The sequence below is a fragment of the Rhinatrema bivittatum genome, chromosome 7 (assembly GCF_901001135.1).
Source record: "Rhinatrema bivittatum chromosome 7, aRhiBiv1.1, whole genome shotgun sequence".
NCBI classification, from domain to species: Eukaryota; Metazoa; Chordata; class Amphibia; order Gymnophiona; family Rhinatrematidae; genus Rhinatrema; species Rhinatrema bivittatum.
The window spans coordinates 106896577-106916385 of NC_042621.1; the positions used below are offsets into that span (position 1 = coordinate 106896577).

At 46.9% G+C, this 19809-nt stretch overlaps 1 protein-coding gene across 2 annotated transcripts in view; it reads right to left on the reverse strand.

The window, feature by feature from the left end:
* The window catches only part of PDPR (pyruvate dehydrogenase phosphatase regulatory subunit), a 136517-nt gene that overhangs the window by 70936 nt on the left and 45772 nt on the right, over positions 1-19809 (reverse strand). The window contains exons 1-2 of one of the 2 annotated variants that reach the window (XM_029608895.1): positions 8081-8128; positions 4705-4826 (exon numbers count right to left, since the gene is read on the reverse strand). Coding sequence is in view for 1 of the 2 variants with exons in the window: in XM_029608893.1 (XP_029464753.1) it covers positions 4705-4826 (122 nt within the window). In the remaining variant the exon portion in view is untranslated. Of the gene's footprint in view, positions 1-4704; positions 4827-8080; positions 8129-19809 lie in introns of those variants that run through there. The other variant, XM_029608893.1, reaches the window with a different exon arrangement.

The window sequence follows — 19809 nt, forward strand, 5'->3', positions numbered from 1 at the left end:
TTCCAGAGTATTTATCACATTCTGCACCGAACTGCAACTTTGCCCTGAGGAGCCAGTCGTCCAGGTAAGGGTGACACCAGCACTCTCTCGCACCATAATGCCATTGCAATCACCATCATTACCTTGGTGAATGTATGGGATGCCGTAGCCAACCCAAAAGGAAAAGCCATATATCACCATTCACCCAGATCATCACCATTTTCTGTGGTTCATGGTGTTGGGGCAGCATTTCCAGTTTCAGGCTTTTCCTTTTGGGTTGGCTACGGCATCCCGCACATTCACCAAGGTAATAATGGTGATAACATAAGATTTTGGTTCAGGCCTTTGGCTCACTCAGCTTGTCCCAGAGTCCTTTGCTGTCTGCCTTAACTGAACCTTTCACTGACATCAGACTCAAGAATTTGGAAGACCTGTAGGCTCTGCAAAGCCTATAATTAAAGGTCAGGAGGTTATCGATGGCAGATGGCTGAAACTGCATTCTTTTGCTTATCTGGCTCCAAGAGACTCCAACTGAAATCAGAGTTTCTCCCTGCCCCTTGGAGATGAAATGATTGATCTACTGACAGAGCAAAGAATCTTCTGAAGAAGAGACATCAAAAGCAAAGCTAAAACAAAGGAACTTTTAAGGTAGGTGGGGATTTCTCAGGCTAGAGAAGGTCAGCTTATTACACTGTCATATTGCATAAGTGATCCTCATCACAAGCATTTAGCAGTTTGAATCTATATAATATAGCTTTTTACAAGATACTGAGAGACACAGGCTGTAGAGCTCCTGTATTGAAGGTCTGGCTGTCTGTTTCTCCCAAGGATATGCAATAATCAATTTATATTTGCCTCACCTAAATTATTTGTAAATATCCTTGTGTCCAAATATCTGCAGAGAAGCGCCACTGTACAAAGTTAGGTAATATATACAATGGGAATATGCAGGTACGCCTCCGTCAGATCCTTGCATACTGCAAACAAGACTCAGGGTCTCCATCTGGAACCTCGGGACCTAGTGTGCCACATTTACCTGCTTCAAGTCCAGAATCGGGCGGAAAGTGCCTTCCTTCTTTGGAAAGACGACATGCATGGAATACCTTCCTTTGCTTCTTTCGCTCTGGGGAACTGAAATCACTGCCCTTAACATCCGCAAACCAATCTAACGTCTCTCGCACTCCCTGCTTTTCAAACAATCCGCAGGGGGAGACTAGAAGCAGGTTGCGAATGGGGCGAGCAAACTAATGCGTAACCAATTTTTAATACGCTGAGGACCCATTGATCCTGAGTGATTTTGGCCCACTCCCCGTAAAACCGTGATAGGCAACTCTCTATATGGGGAACGGAGGAGTGGACCAACCTCGCCTCATTAGGAGGATTTAGCCCCTGTAGCTCCACCTTCTGTGGAAGCTCTGAAGGGCCTCCAGCCTCCTCAAAAGGACTGACCCCAGGACTGTCATCTTGGAGAGAACTGTTTCTGCGAAGCTGGGACTCCTCTCGCAGGACAAGACCTCCTAATGTCACGAAAAAGCAAGAGAGTCTGAAAAAACCGCCTGCCCTTAGACTTGTCCTCCAGCAACTTATGCACTTTATTCTCTCCCAGATCTTTCATCAACTGCTTTAGGTCCTCTCCAAACAAAAGGCATCCCTTAAAGGGCAAAGACCCCAACTGGGACTTATGACGACACAGTTTCGCAGCCATAACAACCGCATGGTGACACCGCAGATCCCACAATGTGAGACGAAGCTCTTGCCAAGTCATACAAGGCATCTGTAATGTATGCCACCATCACCTCTAAGCGCTCAGCTTTCTCTGCCTCGCCACCTGACTTTGCCTGCCTGTCCTGAAGTTGCTGCACCCAACGCAGACAAGCTCTTTGCATTAAACTGGAGCAGATGGCCCCCACCTCAAAACTCTTCTTGAGATGAATCTCCAGCTTTTGATCCTGCACATCCTTCAAAGTCATGGAACCCGTGACCGGGATAGTCTTTTCTGTGACTGCTGACACCACAGCATCCACCTTTGAAAGGGCAAACAGCTCCATCGTCTGTTCAGGCAAAGGATAAAGCTTTGCCATCACCCTCCCCACTCTTAAGCTGGTGTTGAGAGCTCCCCCACTCCCGAACCACCAGTTTCTTTACTGACTTATGATAGGGGAAGGCTCTCAGGGGACCCCCAAGTCCATCCAGAACCGGGTCCGCCCCTTCCATGTCAGAGTCTTCTTGGGGAATCTTCAGCCCAAGTTCCTCTAGGACATGTGGTATTAAAGGGCCTAATTCCTCCCTATGGAACAATCTGACACCTTGGGGTCATCCCCCTTAGAACTCGGGACTTCTTCAGAATTGTCCTCCGGAATTGTGCCAGCTGCATCTGGATCAACCCTCTGGTCCTGTGACATCAACACCCCTAGATCCCTGGGAGCTCCCTCCGATCCGACTGACTCAGAGTCCTCGCCAATTGGTGCAGGACCCAGTAAACGGTGAACCATGGAAGGCCTCTTTTTCTGTGTCTGCCCAGGTCTGGAACACACAAGCCCAGACCCACAGAAGATTGAGACTGAGTCCCGAGCCCTGCCTGCTGAGCTAAATAAGCTTCATGTAAAAAGCAAGATAAAATGAGCGGAAAGAGGCCAAGGAGCAGCAAGCAACTGATGGGACCCAGCTACTGAGGGGCCAGCCACAGGTAGATCTGAGTCAAGTATCTCATCTACTCTCCCCTGCTCCTCCTCAGAGGTCACGCGGACCGGGGAAAGCATTGGAGGAAAATCCCCACCTCCTCCGTCGGCGCGGCCAGCGCTGCATTATAATCCAAAATGGCTGCTGTTCCCATGCCGACAGAGGCGGCCCTGACCCGGTCAGAACTCTAACACGTAGGGACAGCCGCCACGGGAGAGCTTGCATGCCGCCTACATCGTTTAGCCTCAACCAGGCCCTCAAATGGCCCTTCTCCCCCTGAAACACAAGCGGCACAGAGCCCTAAGCAGCTTAGTTGTGCCAGCGCCGTGCACCATAATCAGTGGGAAAAATTCCTGCGCTAAGCCCAGGACTCCGCAAAACTTGGTAGAGGCAAAAGAAGCCCTTCTCCCCTTACCATCAACCTTAACAGAGAAGAGAGCCATCCCTCAGAGCTCCCAGGACTCTAGCGCCTTATCTCAGCTCCTCTGGCTCCCAACTCTTACTCTTTTTTTTTTTTGCTTTAATAAACTGACACAAAACCTCCCTCAGCATGGAACACAGAGCTGTCCAGCACTACAGGAGGATCAGCCTGATTCAAAAAGGAGAGGCAAACTGACAAAAACCCAGTTGCCTGAGCTTACAGCCGCCTTGGCAGCCTCTTGAATGGGAGGGATCTGGACCACCAGAATTACACCTGCAGGACAAAAGAGCAAGCATACAAAAGGGTCACCTACCACCAGCTCAACTACACAGGGAAAGATCCACCAGGACCCAAAAACCCCTGGGAGGAAGGCTCACAAAACTGGATACGTTCTTGGAGGAGAAGTCCATTAACTGCTATTAATCAAGCTGTCTTAGAGAATAATCACTGCTATTACTGGCATCAGTAGCATGGGATCTATTTAGTGTTTTGGTACTTGTAGTCTGGATTGGCCACCGTTGGAAACAGGATGCTAATGGACCCTTGGCCTGACCCAGTATGGCAATTTCTTATGTTCTTAACTAAAATACTCTCCAGACTGCAGAACTACAAGTTCTACACCATCCACCATCTGCTGGAGACAGAGAAATACTGAGAAACTGCAGGTGGCACCAGGGATTATGTAGCAGTGTCAGTAAAACGTTTTCTGTCTCCATCTGCTGGCAGGGATACATAAACCCAGGTGTACATACAGGGAATGGGGCTTAGTGGTCCGGGAGTGGGACTGAATGTGGGAATCCTCTCAGGCCCTCCTATAAAATGCCTTCTCTCTGTCCTTCTGCCACGCTATAAGGCGTCTGCCACTGTTCAGGTGACCTTCAAAACATACCATAGCATCAGAAAAAGTGAATGTAATCCATAATTATACTAGAGCAACATAGATACACATCCACACCTATGCCAACAAAGAGAAAAATGGTCCGACAGGTGCTTTAACTTAACTTTTGCCTTGACTGAGGTGCTAAAAAACCTGCTTAAAAAACTCATACTAACCATTCTCCCTCCTACCGCGGCTCCTTGTATAGCCTGTGAATGAATAAATAATTGCCTCCTTTTCATGCCATTTTCATGCACTTGCGTAAAAACTGCCTCTGGTTTTTAGTGTGGATTTGTGAGCATGTTTTCCCCATGCTGAACACATTATATACATGTGTAAGATCAGAGTGGGAAAACACATGCAATTACTCATACAAAACCCGTGGCAGGTTCTGCCACGGGTTTTGTATGAGTAAAGGAGGGAATTATCTATTCACGGGCTATGTAAGGAGCCGCGCTAGCAGGGAGAACTGTTAGTGTTTGCTTTTTTTAAGCAGGTTTTTTTGAATGCAGCTTATTACATCAGTCCCTGTGAATCTTTTCAAACAAGAGCGAGCATGTACTCTCTCTTACTTAGATGAAATATATTGATGTATGAAACAAGCTACAAAAGGACAGATCATAAATCACCAGTTCCAATCTACAACACTTCTGCCCTTGGATTTAACTTGAATAGCAACTTGGGTTATTCAGAGTACAGTAAGGGAGAATACAGAGAACTGGATTCAGTGATGAAGGCTACGACGCACCTGCCCAGCACAGTTGACAAAATACTCGCAGTCAATGTGCCCTCTGTCTGTTTCAACCCCAGTCACTTGGCCTTTCTCCACCAGCACATGATTGACACTTGTCCGCTCATGGATCTGGACACCTGGGTGAAAATGTCACAAAAACAAAGGCACTGGTGAAAAATTTGCTATGGGGTTTAAAACACAAACATTTGTTTGCAGTAGGCATGCACTTTGAAGCTTAAGGAGTCAGAGTTCAAACTAACAAACAAAGCAACCCTATCAATAGTCCTTGCCAAAAAAAAGCATCCTGCGCTCATACACAACCAGTAATCAAAGACTTCTAGAGTAGTATGTTACAGAAGCAGAATATAATGGCAGATAAGGCTCAAGTCTGTCCAATTTATTTCCTGTTACAATGCAATAGACGCCGGTGGATCTCTGAGTTGCCGTTCATTTATTTGCAACTAACGATCCTCTGCGGTTATCCCAACCTTTCTTGAAGTCTGTTACTGTTTTTGCTTCTACCATTTCCACCAGAAAGCTGTTCCAACCATAAATCACCCTTTCTGTGAAGAAATATATTTAAATGTTTCTAATTGTATTTTTGGTCTAGCAGTTTCCTCCTGCTTATTTGGAATCCCAACTCAAGCAGAACCAGCATCTATTGACCAATGGCACCATAAGCCTTAATCCGCAACTTCCCAGGATATTTCCTCTCTTTTCTGCAACTTTCTCTAGCCCAGCCATGGCAGCGACAGTACTTGGCTTGGAGTCACAGACCACAATTCCCTCCAGAAATCAGTACATGTGCATATTTATTTAACACATTTATATACCGTTTTACCAATACATGATTGAACAAAGCTGTTTACAATAATAGTAACAAAAAAAATTTAAATTATAAAATAAATAAAAATTAAATAAACAATAGAATAAAATTAAATAGAAATAAAGTTAAAATAAAAATACATTTAACATATTGATCAATAACAACTAAAATATACTATAATAGGTTAAGGCAAACATTAACTGCTATGTTACAAAAAAATAATAGAAAGAAAAACAAACAGATAAAAATTTAAGGATCCTAAACTAAATTGAAACAGCATATAACTGTCTTTCCTCCCTGGAGTTAACTACTGTTAAGCGGATTCAAGATTCCCAAATGCTTCCTTAAAAAAATGAGTTTTTAAAGCTTTTTTGAACTCCTTTCTAATGTGTATTTGTCTCAAGGAGTCCGTAAAGCATTCCACAGGATAGGTCCGGCGACTGAAAAGGCTCTTTGCCTTGTTACATTTAGAGCCGCCTTTTTCACTGTGGGAACTTCTAATAGATTTTTTCCAGCTACTAGGTGTTACTATTGAGCAATGGATGGGATACTCTCCTCTTAGGGATTGTAAATGCTGCTTCCAAAGCAGGCCAGGGGAGCAAAAGGTGGACCCAGGTGCCAAGCCTTTTTTTCACAGCAGTGCATGACAAATGCCACCGAGTAACCAAACCAGCCTATTAAGTTACATATTTATTTATTCCACCTTGTGAGTTCACTTTTTGCGGCTCATATCATGACCTCTTCCTCTAAAACATCCTTTCCACTGAAAACAGTTTGCTTCTTGTGTATTTATAGCTTTGTGGTATTTGAATGCATCATCACATCTCATGTAGGGTATATGTATTCAGGTCCTTAAAATGACATTTCATTGGGCTTTTGTTGCAAGATCTACACCATTTTGGTAGCCTTCCTCTGGATTGCCTCTACCCCTACTAAACCTTTTCTGCAGGTATGGCCTCCAGAAATGAATACAATACTTCTGAAGAGATTTCACAAATGATGAAACAATTTTCAAAAGAACTTCTAAAGGCAAAACAGTGTTTAACATGTAGAAATGGATTTTTACAAAATTGACCACTCAATATGCGCGTAAACTTATTTATTTATTATTTAATAACTTTTCTATACCGGCATTAGTAGGAGACATCATGCCGGTTCACATGACAACAATAGAATGGAAAATACATTATAACAGGGCGGTGGGTGGGGAATATAACAACAACAGAGAAGGCAAGAAGATATAGGTCTGAGCAACTGGTTAACAGAAGCTAGGTAATACAATTCAACAGGTTATAAATTAGAGATGTACTGAATGGGAAGCAGCACCAGTGGAGTATTTACAAAGGATCCGGGACGATCTGGGGGCGAGCATTTGGGGCAGAGGTAGGGAGGGGAGAGGGGCTTAGTCTGGGAAGGCTTGCGTGAATGCATCATATTTGTATGGATGTTTTACCAAGATTGAGCAGAGGTGCCCCCAGTGGCAAAGGGAGAGGTTTGCACTCATGTGCATGCTTTTGGCTTTTCAAAAGTATGCACATATAACATTTCTGCACACAATTTATCAGGTGTAATCGTTTTCAAAATGGAAAGTATGTACGTATTTTCCATCTACTTTATGCGAGCTGTTACAAAATTACCCAATGTGTATAGAGGCATTTATTTTTTTTCTACTGGTTATGGAGACAGGTATGATCAAAGGATACTAAAGAAACAGGGAAAGCATCCTGATAGAGAAGTTCCAATTAAAGAAAAAGTAGCCCATGTGCCTATAAGTAAACAGATTGAGTAAAACAATTCCAAATTACTCGTGTTAGCTGCTAGGAAAGTTGTATATTCAAATAAAATACGCACCTTGAAATATCTGTATGCTAATGCCAAAAGTCTAAAAAGTAAGATGGGAGAATTAGAATGTACAGCACTGAATGAAGAGGTCGACATAATTGGCATCTTAGAGCCCTGGTGGAAGGAGGATAACCAATGGGATAGTGCTATATAACAGGGTACAAATTATATTGCAATGATAGGTCGGATCAATCTGGTGGGAGATGGCACAGATTCCAACAGGATAAAGATCCTTCAGGAGACTAAATGCACAGTAGAATCTTTATGGGTGGACATTCCAAGTGTGAGGGGGAACAGTATAGTGGTATGGGTATAATACAGTTCACGGCCAAAATGAACAGCTGAATAATGAAATGCTAACAAATTATCGGGCAGATACAGTACAGTGCGCTCCGACGGAGCACACTGATAACCCTCCGAACCTGCAGGTGGGGTTAAAGGAACATTTAGGGAAGACAAGGCCATAGCGGGAAAACTAAATGTTTACTGAAGCAGATTTTGGGGGTCATACCCAAGCCAGAAATGATATTTAATTGTGATGATTTGGAAGAACTGAAACAAATCTCGAACCTGGAAGATGTAATAGGGCAGATTATCAAACTAAAGAGTAGCAAATCACCTGGACTGGATGGTTTACACACCAGAGTTCTGAAAAAACTCTAAAATGAAATTGCAGATCTATTACGAGTAATTTAAGCCTACCATTAAAATCATGTATTATACCTGAAGACTGAAGGATGGACAATGTAATGCCAATCTTTAAAAAGGGCTCCAAGGGTGATCCGGGAAACTATGGACTGGTGAGTGACTTCAGTGCCGGGAAAAATCGTAGAAACTATTCTAAAGAAAAAAATCACAGAACATATAGAAAGACATGGTTTAATATAGCCAGCACATATTTACCCAATGGAAGTCTTTCCTCAACAATCTGCTACATATTTTTTGAAGGGGTTAATAAACATGTGGATAAAGGTGAACCATTAGATTTAGTGTATTTGGATTTTCAGAAGGTGTTTGACAAAGTTCCCCATTAAAAGGTCATGGGATAAGAGGCAATTGTGGATTGAAAACTGGTTAAAAAATTTAAAAAATGAACTAAATGGTCAGTTTTCTCAGTGGAGAAAGTAAACAGTAGAGTGCCCCTGGATTTGTACTGGGACTGGTACTTTATAATATATTTATAAATCTGGAAAAGGAAACTATGAGTGAGGTAAACAAATCTGCAGATGACAAAATAATTCCTAGTTGCTAAATCATAAATGGGCTGTGAGAAATTGCACGAGGACCATGCAAGACTAGGCATCCAAATAGCAGATGAAATTTAATGTGAAGTGCAAAGTGATGCACATAGGGAAAAGTAACCCACACAGTAATTACACGATGTTAGGTTCCATATTAGAAATTACCATCCAGGAAAAGGATCTGCACATCAAGGTAGACAATACTTTGAAATCCTCGGCTAAATGTGCAGCAGCGGTCAAAAAAGCAAACAAAATGTTAGGAATTTTTAGGAAAGGAATGGAGAATAAAATGGAGAACGTCATAATACCTTTATATCGCTTCTTGCTGAGACCACACCTAGAGTACCATGTGCAATTCTGATCACTGCATCTCAAAGATATAGATGAACTGGAAAAGGTACAGAGAAGGGCAACCAAAATGATAAAGGGGATGGAATGGCTCCCCTATGACAAAAGGGTAAAAGTATTATAGCTGTTCAGCTGGAGAAGAGACAACTGATGAGTGAGGATATGTTAGAGGTCTACAATATGAGTTTAATAGAATGGGTAAATGTGAATTGGTTATTTACTCTTTTAAAAAAAATACAAAGACTAGGGGACACCCGTAAAGTTAGCAAGTAGCATAGTTAAAACAATCAGAGAAAATTATTTTTCACTGAACATACAATTAAGCTCTGGAATTCATTGCCGGATGATGTTTTAAAAAAAGCAGTTAGCATAGCTGGGTTTAAAAAAAAGGTTTGGACAAGTTCCTAGAGGAGAAGTCCATAAACTGTTATTAAATAGGTAGACTTGGGAAAAGTCATTACTTATCCATGAGCATTATGCAGCATGGGATCTATTTATTGTTTGGGATCTTGCCAGGTACTTGTAACCTGGATTGACCCCTGCTGGAAACAGTATACTGTACTTGATGGATCCTCGGTCTGACCCAGTATGGCAATTCTTAAGTTTTTATGTAACCTAACATTTTGTTGGCTCTAGCCATTGTCTTGTGGCACTGCTTCGCATCTTGAACTCACCAGATCCCTCTTGTGTTTGGTGCATATTAGTATCTCTCACATCATCCCCCTCCCCACCATGTACTACTCCCTGGGCTTTCTCATTTGAAATGAAAAAAAAGACTCTTCATTTTTTTGCATTGAATCTTAGCTGCCAAATACTTGACCAAATCACAACCTTTCTTAGATTGTTTCATTTTGTCTGCTCCATTAGGAGTATCTACTTTATTGAAGATCTTAGTACCATGTGCAACAAAAAACAGCCTTTCGCACTAACTTCTCTACAATATTTATGAAAAAGTGAGTAGAATCAGTACCCCACTCTTTCCTTGCAGTCAATGTCACATGCCTCTCCCCATCAGTTTTTTTGTTTGTTTGTGTTTTAATACCTGGCAGTTTTCCCCCTGCTCCTTTGGGCCCCAAGCTCAAACAGAACCAAGATTCAGGATCCTGGTGCCATGAACCTTCTTTTTGCAAATATCCAGGGATTTTCTCTCCACGAATCCCAGGGTACCAAGTCTGGTCATTGCAGCAACAGTCCTGGGCTTGGACCTTCCGGAAACCTGCAATCATGAACTCTGAATCCAGCCATTAGGTGTCACCCTTGAGCAATGATCGTGACATGCTCACTCTCCATCCCGGGGGCTGTGAATGCTGCCTGGGGAGCAAAAAACTCAACTCAGGGATCAAATTGCATGGCAGAGCACAGCACTGCTACTGCGCTGACAATCAGTTTCTAACGCAGTCAACATCCTGGCAGCCCACTGCTCTATTTTTGACCCTATGTGGGATAGCGATAGAAGCTTTACTGAAATTCAAACATACTGGTAGAACACAAGATGGCTGACAAAGCAGACTTCTGAACAAGAGCCCTGAGGTGCCGGCTAAACTACGTTAATACAGCAAGTTGGGTGATTTGGCTATCTGGTCTGCTGAGATGACTGTTTCTATGTGGGATGGGGAGCTATTTGAAAGAGGAGCTCTCAGTTTTGCTGCCGCTGGTGTTTGAAGTTAGTATAACACTAGCATCTCCAATGTCAGGATTTGTTGGGCATCTGTCCCTGAATTAGCAGGGAAAATGTGTTGGGAAAGGAGCATCCAAAGTACCTCTTGCTACTGTTTGTTCAGAACTGGAGACAGGTGGCATTGCAATGCTTTTTGTGGATATGTTACACTTTACTGAGCCAATTTTCTTTTTCACTGCCTTTAGATTTATTTTTATTTATTTATTTAACAGCTTTTAATATACCGGTGTTCGTGCGAGCACATCACGCCGGTTTACAATAAACTTGCGAAAGGAGGAAATTACAAAAAACAGGGAGTGGGAGATGGAGCAGGTTTGAGAAAAAGGGGGGGGGGGGGGAGAGGGGGGAAAGTAAAGGAGGAAGAAGATAGCAGCTGAGAAATTAAAAGGAACGTAACATTATTTACATGAGAGGCAATAAATGAGGGATAAACATTGTCACAAAGTTACAGCGGATAATGAAGGAAATATGGATTGTATGGAGTATATATATGGAGGCTTATTTACGGTAGTTATGGCAAGTTATGAGGAACATATATATATGCTTATTTACAGCAGTTATGGCAGGAGAAGAAAGACAATTAATTTTAACTTTTAACATGCAGATTGTACAGGTTGTAAGGTAGATGGGGTGCGGTAAAGTGTAAGGTGGGGGGGGTATAGGGTGGGTGGGTGGTGGGCGGTACTGTGACTAGGGGGGTAGGCTACGAGGGGTTGGGTTCGGGGTAGGCCTGTCTGAAGAGCCAGGTCTTAATGCCTTTTTTGAAGTTGGGTAGTGAGGGTTCAAGACGGAGGTGTGTGGGGAGGGAGTTCCAGAGGGCGGGGCCTGCAATGGTGAAGGCTCTTTCTCTGGTGGTGGAGAGGCGGGCTGTTTTGAGGGGGGAGGGGTGTGGAGGGTGCCTGTAGATGTGGATCTTGTCTGGCGGGTTGAGAGGTGGAAGTGGGGCATTTCCTTAAGCCAGGGGGAGTTGTTTTTGTAGAGAGTGTTGTGTAGAATAGTTAGGGTCTTATATTGGGCGCGGAATTGGATGGGCAGCCAGTGCAGGTCAACTAGGATAGGTGTAATATGCTCTCTTCTACGTGTGTTTGTAAGGATTCGTGCCATGGCGTTCTGAAGAGTTTGAAGTGGTTTGATGGTGGAGTATGGAAGGCCTAGTAGAAGGGCATTGCAGTAGTCCACTTTGGAGAAAATAGTGGACTGTAGGACTAATCTGAAATCTTGAGTATGGAGTAAAGGCTTGAGCTTTTTAAGGATAAGAAAATTATTCCTTACCTGCTAATTTTCATTCCTGTAGTACCATGGATCAGTCCAGACGGTGGGTTATGTCCCCCATCCAGCAGATGGAGTCAGATCAGAGCTCGAGAGTGCCACCTCATATAGCAGCGCACCCTCTGCTGGAGCTCAGTATCATGTATAACAAAGCCCAAAAGAGCAAGAAACAAAAAACAATTTGGATCAAACAACTGACGTAAGTAAACATCAAGAACAAGAACATGTACGACCCAGAACGAGGTCGAAACAGTGAAACCTATGAGGAGCTGTACCAATCCCCTTAGGAAGAAAAAAGAAAGAGACAGCTACAGATACAAGGCCGAGCAGAGGTTCACAGTCCCAAAGTGGTGGGCGTCTGGACTGATCCATGGTACTACAGGAATGAAAATTAGCAGGTAAGGAATAATTTTCTTTTCCCTGTACGTACCAGGATCAGTCCAGACGGTGGGATGTACCAAAGCTTCCCTAAACCGGGTGGGCCCCTGAGAGCCCTGCTCGGATAACCTGATCGCCAAAGTGCTCAGAAGGCGAAGGCGGTAGGTGTAGCCGATAATGTCTAGCGAAGGTATGCAGTGACTTCCACGTCGCTGCCCGGCAGATCTCCTGAGGAGAGACCGCACGAGACTCTGCCCAAGACGCAGCTTGAGAGCGTGTAGAATGAGCTCTGACGCCCCTAGGCGGATCCCGACCGGACCCAATATAAGACGCTGAAATGGCATCCTTAATCCAGCGGGCGATGGTCGTTTTTGACGCGGCGGAGCCCTTTTTAGGCCCCGACCAGAGCACAAACAGGTGATCGGAAACGCGAAAGGCATTGGTAACCTCTAGGTAGTGGAGGAGCACCCGCCTGACGTCCAAATGACGAAGAGACTTCGAATCCACAGGAGAGAACGCCGGGAGCTCCACCGTTTGATTCATGTGGAAGGAAGAAACCACCTTTGGAAGAAAAGACGGGACCGTACGAAGCGAGATCCCCGCTTCCGAAATGCGTAGGTAAGGTTCCCTGCAGGAGAGAGCCTGCAGTTCCGAAATGCGGCGGGCAGAGCAGATCGCCACCAGAAAAACGGTCTTCATAGTGAGGTCCTTCAGCGACGCGCCCTGTAGAGGCTCGAAAGGCGCGCCCGCCAGGACTCGAAGAACCAGGTTGAGGCTCCACGACGGACAGGGATCCCTGACCGGTGGCCGCAAATGACGGACCCCCTTCAGGAAACGTGCGATATCCGGTTGGAGAGGCAGGGAGACTGTTGTCTGTACCAGGACATTCAGAGCCGCAACTTGTACTCGGAGAGAATTATATGCCAGTCCCTTATCCAGACCATCTTGCAAGAATTGAAGGATCAATGGGACCGTCGCCTCCGTGGGCCGGGCTCCATGGTCGACACACCAAGACTCGAAAACCTTCCACACGCGAACGTAGGCCACGGAAGTGGAAGGCTTGCGTGCCCTGAGCATCGTGGAGATTACCGCCTCTGGATAGCCTCTGCGGCGGAGGCGGCGCCGTTCAAAAGCCAGGCCGCAAGACAAAAGAGTGCCGCCTGCTCGAAAGATACCGGTCCCTGTCGGAGGAGCCGGGGAAGGTGACTCAGCCGGATCGGACCGTCCACCGACATGTGCAGCAGGTCTGCAAACCAAGGCCGACGCGGCCACTCCGGCGCTACGAGAATCACGGGGCCGCTGTGATTCTCTATTCTGCGAAGTATTTTGCCCACCAAGGGCCAAGGAGGAAAAACATAGAGCAGCTGAACTTCCGGCCACGGCAGAGCGAGAGCGTCCACCCCCTCTGCCCCCCGTTCCCTTCTGCGACTGAAGAAGCGCGGAGCCTTGGCATTGCCCGCGGTCGCCATCAAGTCCAGTCGAGGGGTTCCCCAGCGACGAACCAGGAGAGCCATCGCCTCGTCGGAGAGAGACCATTCGCCGGGGTCCAGTCTTTGTCGACTCAGATAGTCTGCCTGAATATTGTCCACGCCGGCAATGTGAGAGGCCGCGAGCCGAAGCAGGTGAAGTTCTGCCCATGCCATCAGGGGCGCGATTTCGGCTGAAACCTGAGCGCTTCTCGTTCCTCCTTGACGATTGATGTAAGCCACAGTGGTCGCGTTGTCCGAGAGAACCCGTACCTCCTTGTTCTGAAGCAGAGGGAGGAAACGTTGCAGCGCGAGGCGCACTGCCCTGGTCTCCAGACGATTGATCGGCCACCTCGCCTCCACCGGAGACCATGTCCCCTGTATGGCGCTGCGCTCGCAGACGGCGCCCCACCCCACGAGGCTGGCGTCTGTGGTCACCACCACCCAAGATGGGACTGCTAGAGAAACGCCGCGAGCCAGGTGATCCGGGACCAGCCACCACTCTAGGCTGTCGCGAGCCAACTGAGGAAGAGGCAGAATCACGTGATACTCCTGGGACACCGGTTTCCAACGTGAGAGCAGGGACGCCTGCAGAGGGCGAAGGTGTGCAAATGCCCAGGGAACCATGTCTATGGTGGATGCCATCACTCCCAGAAGCTGTAGATAATTCCAAGCGGTAGGTTCCGTCAAAGACGCGAAGAGCCTGATGTGCTCCCTCAAGGAGAGGGCCTTGTCCGCTCGGAGGAAGACCATTCCCTGCTGAGTGTCGAAGGTTGCTCCCAGAAAATCCAATCGCTGAGAGGGAACTAGGGAGCTCTTGGACAGATTCACCACCCAGCCTAGGGAGCGAAGCACCTCCAAAACTCTGGTCACCGAAGCCTGTCCATGTGAGAAGGACTTTGCCCGCACCAGCCAGTCGTCCAGGTAGGGATATACTAAGATCCCCTCCCGTCGAAGGGCCGCTGCCACCACTACCATGATCTTGGTGAAAGTTCGTGGGGCCGTCGCGAGTCCGAAAGGAAGAGCCCGGAATTGAAAATGCTGATCCAGAACTTTGAAGCGTAGATAACGTCTGTGGTCCGGACGTATAGGGATGTGTAGATACGCCTCTGTCAGATCCAGAGAAGCCAGGAACTCCCCCTGGTGGACTGCTGCAATTACCGACCGTAACGTCTCCATGCGGAACCGACTGACCCGCAGCGAGCGGTTTACCTCCTTTAAGTCCAGTATGGGTCTGAACGAATCGTCCTTTTTGGGAACTACGAAGTAGATGGAATAATGGCCTGAGCCCACCTCGGCGAAGGGAACGGGAACAACAGCCTCGATGTCTTGGAGTCGGTCCAACGTCTGTTGAACCGCCATCCGCTTGAGATCGGAGCCGCAAGGAGAGAAGACGAACCTGTCTCTTGGCGGACGGACAAAGTCCAAGGCGTAACCGTGTTGTATGGTGTCCAGCACCCACTGGTCTGAGGTTATCCTTACCCACTCCTCGAAGAATGCCGAGAGTCTGCCCCCGATTGGCGGACTGGAGGAGTGGGTCGCTCTGGCATCATTGGGAAGGCTTGGTGGAGGAATGTCCCTGTCCCGAGGCCTCTCTCGCGGGACGCCGCCCGCGAAAGGAACGGGACCAAGGCTGCGATCTACTGGGAGCTGTACGAGAACCAGGCTGTCGGTACGACCTGTAACGTCGTTGCGCCCTAGCCCTGGTCCTAGAGGAGGCAAATGCCCGGTAAGGACGCTGCCTGTCTTCAGGCAGTCGATGTACCGAGTTCTCACCCAGCGACTTGATGATTTCATCGAGATCATTGCCGAAGAGAAACTTCCCCCGAAAGGGCATAGAACCTAGGCTCGACTTGGACGAGGCATCCGCAGACCAATTCTGCAGCCACAGGAGCCTTCGTGCTGCCACCACAGAAACCATGGACCGAGCAAGAACCCGGAAAAGATCATATAGGGCATCAGCTCCGTAAGCAATGGCAGATTCCAGGCTGTCGGCCTGGGCGGCTTCCTCCGGAGGCAACTGCTGGGACGTTAAAAGCTGTTGAACCCACAGGAGACTGGCCCTCTGAGTCAAAGAGCTGCACATGACGGCCCTCATTCCCAAGGCCGAAACTTCAAATACCTTCTTAAGGAACGTCTCCAGCTTGCGGTCCTGCGTGTCCCGTAGGGCTGTCCCGCCCGTGACGGGGATCGTGGTCCGTTTCGTCACCGCTGAGACCGCCGAATCCACTTTAGGGAAACGAATGAAATCCAAAAAATCCTCCGGTAAGGGATAAAGTTTTTCCATGGCACGGGTGACCTTCAAGGACGCCTCAGGGACGTCCCATTCCCCAGTGAGAAGCTGTAGAAAAGACTCATGCACTGGGAAAGCCTTCGCTCTAGGCCGGAGTGCAGCCAGAACTGGATCCCCTTTTTTTGATGAGGTCGCAATCGCCGGGGTCACTGGTGCCGGAGGATCCGGAGGTGGATCCAGATCCAACTCCTGCAGGGTCTGCTGGAGGAGATCCTCCAGCTCCTCTTTGTGGAAAATGCGAAGAGCGCGAGGATCGTCGCCCTCCGCCTGTCCCTCCGGGTGTGCAGGGTCCGGAGGATCCAAGGGGTCAACCCCCGACGTGGAAGCCGCTCCTACCAACCGTGGCTGAGATGGCAAAGCAGAGGTCCCCGGAACTGCCCCAGCCGGGGTCAGGGACCCGGAGGGAGGAACTGTGAGCTTAGGAATCTTTGGAGCAGGAGGACCTGCTGGAACACCTCCCGGGGCTGCCAGGCCCTGTAAATAAGCTGTGTGCATCTTGAGAATAAAGTCCGGGGCGAAAAAGGGCAGCCCGGGAGGCGCAGCAGCAGCAGCATCCCCTGGGGGTGGATGAGCGGGTCGACCTTCCTCGGGACAACGATGTAGGCGGGGGGCCCCCTAACAGCCCCTATCTCCTCCGGCGAATTTCCTGCGCTCAGATCCTGTTCCAAAATGGCCGCCTTTCCCGCCATCGGCGATGAAGTGGCCGGCCCTCGCTGCCCGGGCTGCGGGGAGGATGGCGTCGGGAGCGAGCCCGAGGCGTGCGCTTCACCTTCCCCCTCGGGGAGGCAACGTGGACACACACCCTCCCGCGAAAAACGAGACCCCGGGTCGCCGCAGGTCTCGCAACGGGAGAAACGCGGCATGCCAGCGCCGCTAGAAACAAACGCCGCGGGGGGGGCCAAAAACGAAGCGCACCGCGGGGGGGCCTAAAGGCCTTCACAACCCGCCCGACGAGTCCGCAAGCGCCGGCGGGAAGGTCCCTTCTGCCGGCGCGCCCAGGCCCGCGAAAAGGCTGCCGGGCCGCGGGACCGTCCAGGAAAATTAGCTGCAAATAAAAACTTGCACAAAGTAGAAAACTTACCCCCCAAACGAACCCTGAAAGGGACTGAGAGGTAGCACAGGAAGGAGACAGAGCAGAGAAAAGCACGCCTCCTCAGAAATTAAAGTTAAATTTTTTTTTTTTTTTTTTTATACAACTAGATCCAAATTGTTAAAAGAAATAAGACATGACAGGAAGAACTGAGAAAAGAGCTAAAATAACCAAAAAACCTGTCACACTGGGGAAGCACTGATTTCCCCAACTCGCATCTGCTGGAGTCAGAATGATACTGAGCTCCAGCAGAGGGTGCGCTGCTATATGAGGTGGCACTCTCGAGCTCTGATCTGACTCCATCTGCTGGACGGGGGACATAACCCACCGTCTGGACTGATCCTGGTACGTACAGGGAACTGGAGTTTGTAGAAGCCTGCTTTAAGAAGGGACTTGATGTGTGGCTTGAAGTTCAGGTGTTGGTCGAGTGTGACTCCCAAGTCTCTTACGGAGAGGGGTAGTGTGGGAGAGATGAGGGGGGGCGGTGGCGTGGTGGAGGAGTCGTGTTCAGGTTGCTTGGATATAAAGAGGAGCTCGGTTTTGGTTGTATTGAGAGCAAGGTGAAGGTCGGTTAGTAGGGAGTTGATGCTGACTAGACAAGATTCCCAGAAAAGGATGGTTTCATTGAGTGTTTTCTGAATGGGTATGAGTACTTGTACATCATCAGCGTATAGGAAGAAGTCCAGGCCTAGGTTTGATAGTAAGTTGCAGAGGGGGAGGAGGTATATATTGAAGAGGGTGGAGGATAGGGAAGATCCCTGTGGGACGCCTTGTCTGAGGGGAATGTGACAGGATTCATGGTTATCGAGTTTTATAAGGTATTCTCTGTTCGTAAGGTAAGAGGTGAGCCAGTCTAGTGCTGTGTCGGTAATGCCTATCTCTGTCAAGCGTGTGATAAGGATTTGATGATTGACAGTGTCAAAGGCTGCTGATATATCTAGTAGGGCCAGTAAGAAAGATTTTCCTTGGTCTAGTCCGATGAGTATGGTGTCGGTAATGGCTAAGAGGAGATTCTCGGTATTTCGGCCTTTCCGAAATCTGAATTGTGAGGGGTGCAGGAGGCTGTGGTCCTCGAGGTAGTCGGTGAGCTGGGAATTGACTACTTTCTTGAGGACTTTCGCAAGGAAGGGAAGGTTGGAGATGGGCCGATAGTTTGCCGGGTCAGAAGGGTCAAGGGAGGGTTTTTTTTAGGAGGGGTTTCACAACGGCAAGTTTGAGGGGATCTGGGACTTTGCCGAAAGTGAGGGAGCAGTTGATGATGTTAGCTAGGTTTTTTTCGCCGTCGTGGTGGGAATGGATAGTAACAAATGAAGAGTAGAACTTTCCTCTCTGAAGACTTGTTGAAAAAACCTAACTAAAGGAACAAGCCAAACCAGAAGGCACCTGAAGATTCACACAAGGGAAAATACTGAAAAACAGAAAGTTTGAAGGAAATCTTAATTCACTACCAGCAATAATCTTACTGCCTTCCACCTTATCACTAACACGTCAAACCCCCAACCTAGCCCCTTGCTTTTCACACTACTATTTGTAATGCATTTTATGATTCACTTATATTTTCTGGCAATATCATCTTCTGCTCATTCAGTTTGGAACTGAGGAAAGGAACGTTAACACCTGAGAGCTGAAACAAGAAATGTATTTAAGTTAGACCATTGAAAAGGTATTGCTTGATTTTTTATTCTTTTTTAATTAAACCTTTATTTCTGTGATTTTAAATGGACTAAACAAAGCGATCCCACTACTTAATCCAAAAAAACATGAATAAAATCATCTAAGTGAAGAGAATCATGCCCTTGGGGACCTGCAGGCAAGAACAAACTGAAGGGGAGAGCAGCAAGGACTTGAGTCATCCCACACACAATCAATAGGAGCATGTAAAAAGCTCTGGAAGCTCCTGAAGAGATGCAGCCCAGGCTCTGTTCGATGACGTCGCCTACTGGTCAGGACTATTCTGATTGTCCTAAGAGAAATGACGACTTTACAAAGATAGCATGCCAGCATCCAAAAAAGCAACCTTAACATCATCATCAAGAAGACTGTTGAACATAAACCCCAAGTCAGATGAGATTCAGTCTTATACAGACAGGAATGATATAAAGAATTTCTATGATGCTCTGAGGACAATCAATCAAGATCGCATGGCTGGAAGGCACTGTAGATCCTCACTTGTTGACTTTTCAAAACATAGTATTACTGAAACAACGTTTTTGGGTTTGTTTTTTTTATTTAATAAAGGAAGAGCATATAGCCATAAAAAATTAAAATCCAATCACAATGTGGTAATTAAATCCATCAGCAAGGAAGGTGGAGTAGTCATTTTACAATGCACACAAAATGAAATTGAGAGGAATAGACAACTGGCCAACAAAGAGTATTAGAAAAAAAAAATCTCTTGCGATTTACAGCAGAGACAGTCACAGTTGAGGATTTTCTAAATATAGTAGCAGAACAAAATTTCCTCACTAAAAAGGAATTGGTTTTCTAGAGATAGTTATTCAACCTCTCCAGTATTGGAGTGGAGTAGCAGCCTAGTGGTTAGAGCAGTGGGCTACGACCCAATTGTCAATGGAGAAATAACTTACCTGATAATTTTGTTTTCCTTAGTGTAGGTTTCAAAGTGGACATCACTTTCATATACCCCTGCAGTATTCTCTTCAAAAGACACTGTGATTAAAAACAGATAACC